General features: G+C 46.6%; 1 protein-coding gene across 2 annotated transcripts in view; it reads left to right on the plus strand.

Annotated features, from left to right (window-relative positions):
- Positions 1-473: 473 nt before the first annotated feature.
- PIGT (phosphatidylinositol glycan anchor biosynthesis class T) overlaps positions 474-3,045 on the plus strand; it is a 14,239-nt gene continuing 11,667 nt past the window's right edge. For both annotated transcript variants that reach the window (XM_042465335.1, XM_042465336.1), the window contains exon 1: positions 474-664. In XM_042465335.1, the coding sequence (XP_042321269.1) occupies positions 490-664 (175 nt within the window). In that variant the 5' untranslated portion in view covers positions 474-489. The remainder of the gene's footprint in view (positions 665-3,045) is intronic.

Raw genomic sequence — 3,045 nt, forward strand, 5'->3', positions numbered from 1 at the left:
ATCTCACAAAACATCAGTTCCCAGAATTCCAAAGGAGAGCTCTAGTGCCACAATGCACTACAATTTCCAGAATTCCACAGAAGAGCTCTGGTGTCACACCACAGTACAATTCCCAGAATTCCTCAGCAAAGCTCTGGTACACAACACACTACAACTCCCAGAATTCCACTGAAGAATTCTGGTGCCACAACAGTTCCATGGCACTGAGTTGAAACGGTATCAAACTGGATTGTTTCCTCAGTGAAGATAACCTCTTCAGTCTTTCACCAATGACTTCTCCACTATGGACCCGGAATATTCCTATCCAGAGATGGAGATATTCGTCTACATTTTCTTATCTCTGGCGGCTCCGATTGACTCTCAGGAAAAGCCCCTTCCCATTGGCTGTTGGGAGAGCAGAGGCGGGGCTTAAGGGGGTTCGGTCCGCTTTGTTCTCGTCCGCCATTGGCTAGCAGGAGCCGGTGGTGGGCGGAGCTTGGGCACAGGAAGATGGAGGCGGCCAAGGCGACGCTGCTGCTGCTGGTTTCAGTTCTGAGGGTCCTGGAGGCGGCTTCCCCGGATTCCCTGCGAGAGGAGCTGCTGCTCAGCCCGCTTCCCTCCGGGGATCTGGCCGCCACCTTCCAGTTCCGGACTCGCTGGGACTCGGACCTGCAGCGCGAGGGCGGTGAGCGTCCACACCGCGCAGTTATAGCGCTATGATTCCGCTTTACTAGATTAGAAAGCTGGGCCAAAACTAACAAAATGAACTTCGACAGGAAGAAATGTAAGATACTTAGGAAGAAAACATGAAATGCACAGATATAGGACGGGCGACACCTGGCTGAACGAGACACGGCTCTGGGAGCCCAAGTGGACCACAAGTGGAACATGAGTCAGCAGTGCGATGCTGCAGCTAAAAAGACCAATGCGATGTTAGGCTGCATCAATAGAAGTATAGTGTCTAGATCAAGGGAAATAATAGTGCCACTGTATTCTGCTCTGGTCAGGCCCCACCTGGAGTATTGTGTCCAGATCTGGGCCCCACAATTCAAAAAGAATGTTGAGAAACTGGAGCATGTCCAAAGGAGGGCGACAAAAATGGTGAAGGGTCTGGAAACCTTGCCCTATGAAGAACGACTCAGGGAGCTGGGGATGTTTAGCCTAGAGAAGAGAAGGTTAAGAGGTGATATGATAGCCCTGTTTAAATATTTGAAGGGATGTCATATTGAGGAGGGAGCAAGCTTGTTTTCTGCTGCTCCAGAGAATAGAGCCCAGAGCAATGGATTCAAAGCTCCAGGAAAGAGATTCCACCTCAACATTAGGAGGAACCTTTTGACAGTAAGAGCTGTTTTACAGTGGAACACACTCCCTTAGAAAGTGGTAGAGCCTCCTTACTTGGAGGTCTTTAAACAGCGGCTGGATGGCCATTTTGATTGTGATTTCCTGCATGGCAGAGTGGGGTTGGACTGGATGGCCCTTGTGGTCTCTTCCAACTCTATCATTCTGTGGTTCAAGGTTATCCAATGGGTTTCATGGCCAAGCTGGTATTTGAACCCGGGTCTCCACTCCCCAAACTGCAAATCCAGACCTAAATAACCTAAAGGCACTAAATCCCCTTTGACCTTGTAAGCTAAGGAGAGTCAGTCAGTTAGTATGTGGATGGGAGACCGCCAATGAATGCCAAGTGCTGTAGGCTATATTTCAGAGGAGGAACTGGTGAAAACACCTGTGATTCCTTGCCTAAGAAAACCCTGTTCATGGGGTCACCATAAGTCAACAGGTGACTTGAAGGCACACAAGGCATAGACTGCAAATTCAAGGATTTCACAGGATGCAGCCACTGGAATCAGAATGCTATAATGGCTTAGTGTGAAAGGGCCCTTGGGATTTGTAATTCGGGGGCACTGGAGCCCTCTGGCTAAGACCTGTATATGCCGCTCCTTAAACTGCCAGTCACAGGATCCCGTAGTGTGGAACCATGCCTATTAAAGTGGAATAATAGTGCTGTAACACTGTAATGTGAATGAGTTGGTGGAGCATACAGCTATTGTGCAGCAGACTTATTGTGGGAAACGGGGTGTCATTCTTGCACTTGCTAAACTAAAACCTTTTGCTTTATTTCAGTGAGTTCACAACAACCCCATGAGATAGATTCACCTAAAGCAGAATAACATCCAAAATCATACAAATCAATTTTAGCAGAGGCTTGAAGCTGGCTCCCCCCAAATTCCTGTTTAAAACTCACCAACACACTTCTGTCATTCTCATATGTTTTGTTAAGGGAAGGGAAGTTTCTCTCTGTATGGAGCTTTAACTTGAATAAATAGGGGAATGTTGGGCTTAAGTTCCTCCTTGCCTTCTGTCTGTGGTCAGAAGAGACTTAAATACACACACACACACACACACACACACACACACACACACGGAAATAGCCACAGACATGTCCGCAATAAAAAGATCATCGTTCTTTAACCTGGTTTCCTCCAACAGGGGATGATGGGAATTCAGAGCCAGTCCACATGGAAGCCAACAGGTTATTAAAACCTGTCATATGGTGAGGTGGATGATGGATGGACATGGGCAGCATTATCACTGTTAATCATGTTGATGGGTATTGGTTCCAACAACATCTGATGGTTGATAGGTTTCTTAACTGTGTGTTGTGTGCCTTCAAGTCGTTTCAGACTTTTGGGGACCCTAAGGTGAACCTGTCATGACGTTTTCTTGGCAAGTTTCTTCAGAGGAGGTTTGCGATGGCCTTCTCTGGAGGCTGAGAGAGTGTTACTTGCCCATGGCCACCCAGTGGGTTTATGACCGAGCTGGGAATTGAACCCTGCTCTCCAGAGTCATAGCCCAATACTCAAACCACTGTGCCATGCTGGCACTCTTACCTGGAGGCATTTCTGTGCAGTCTATGGAAGTCTTCACATTGGCATGCTTGGGAATAAGTCTGAAACAACTTAATATTTAAGCCTCCCTGAGTCTCAATTTTGGAAGAAAGGTGGGATAATAATAATAATAATAATAATAATAATAATAATAATAATAATAATAATAATAATAATA

The sequence above is a fragment of the Sceloporus undulatus genome, chromosome 4, assembly GCF_019175285.1.
Source record: "Sceloporus undulatus isolate JIND9_A2432 ecotype Alabama chromosome 4, SceUnd_v1.1, whole genome shotgun sequence".
In the NCBI taxonomy this organism is placed as follows: domain Eukaryota; kingdom Metazoa; phylum Chordata; class Lepidosauria; order Squamata; family Phrynosomatidae; genus Sceloporus; species Sceloporus undulatus.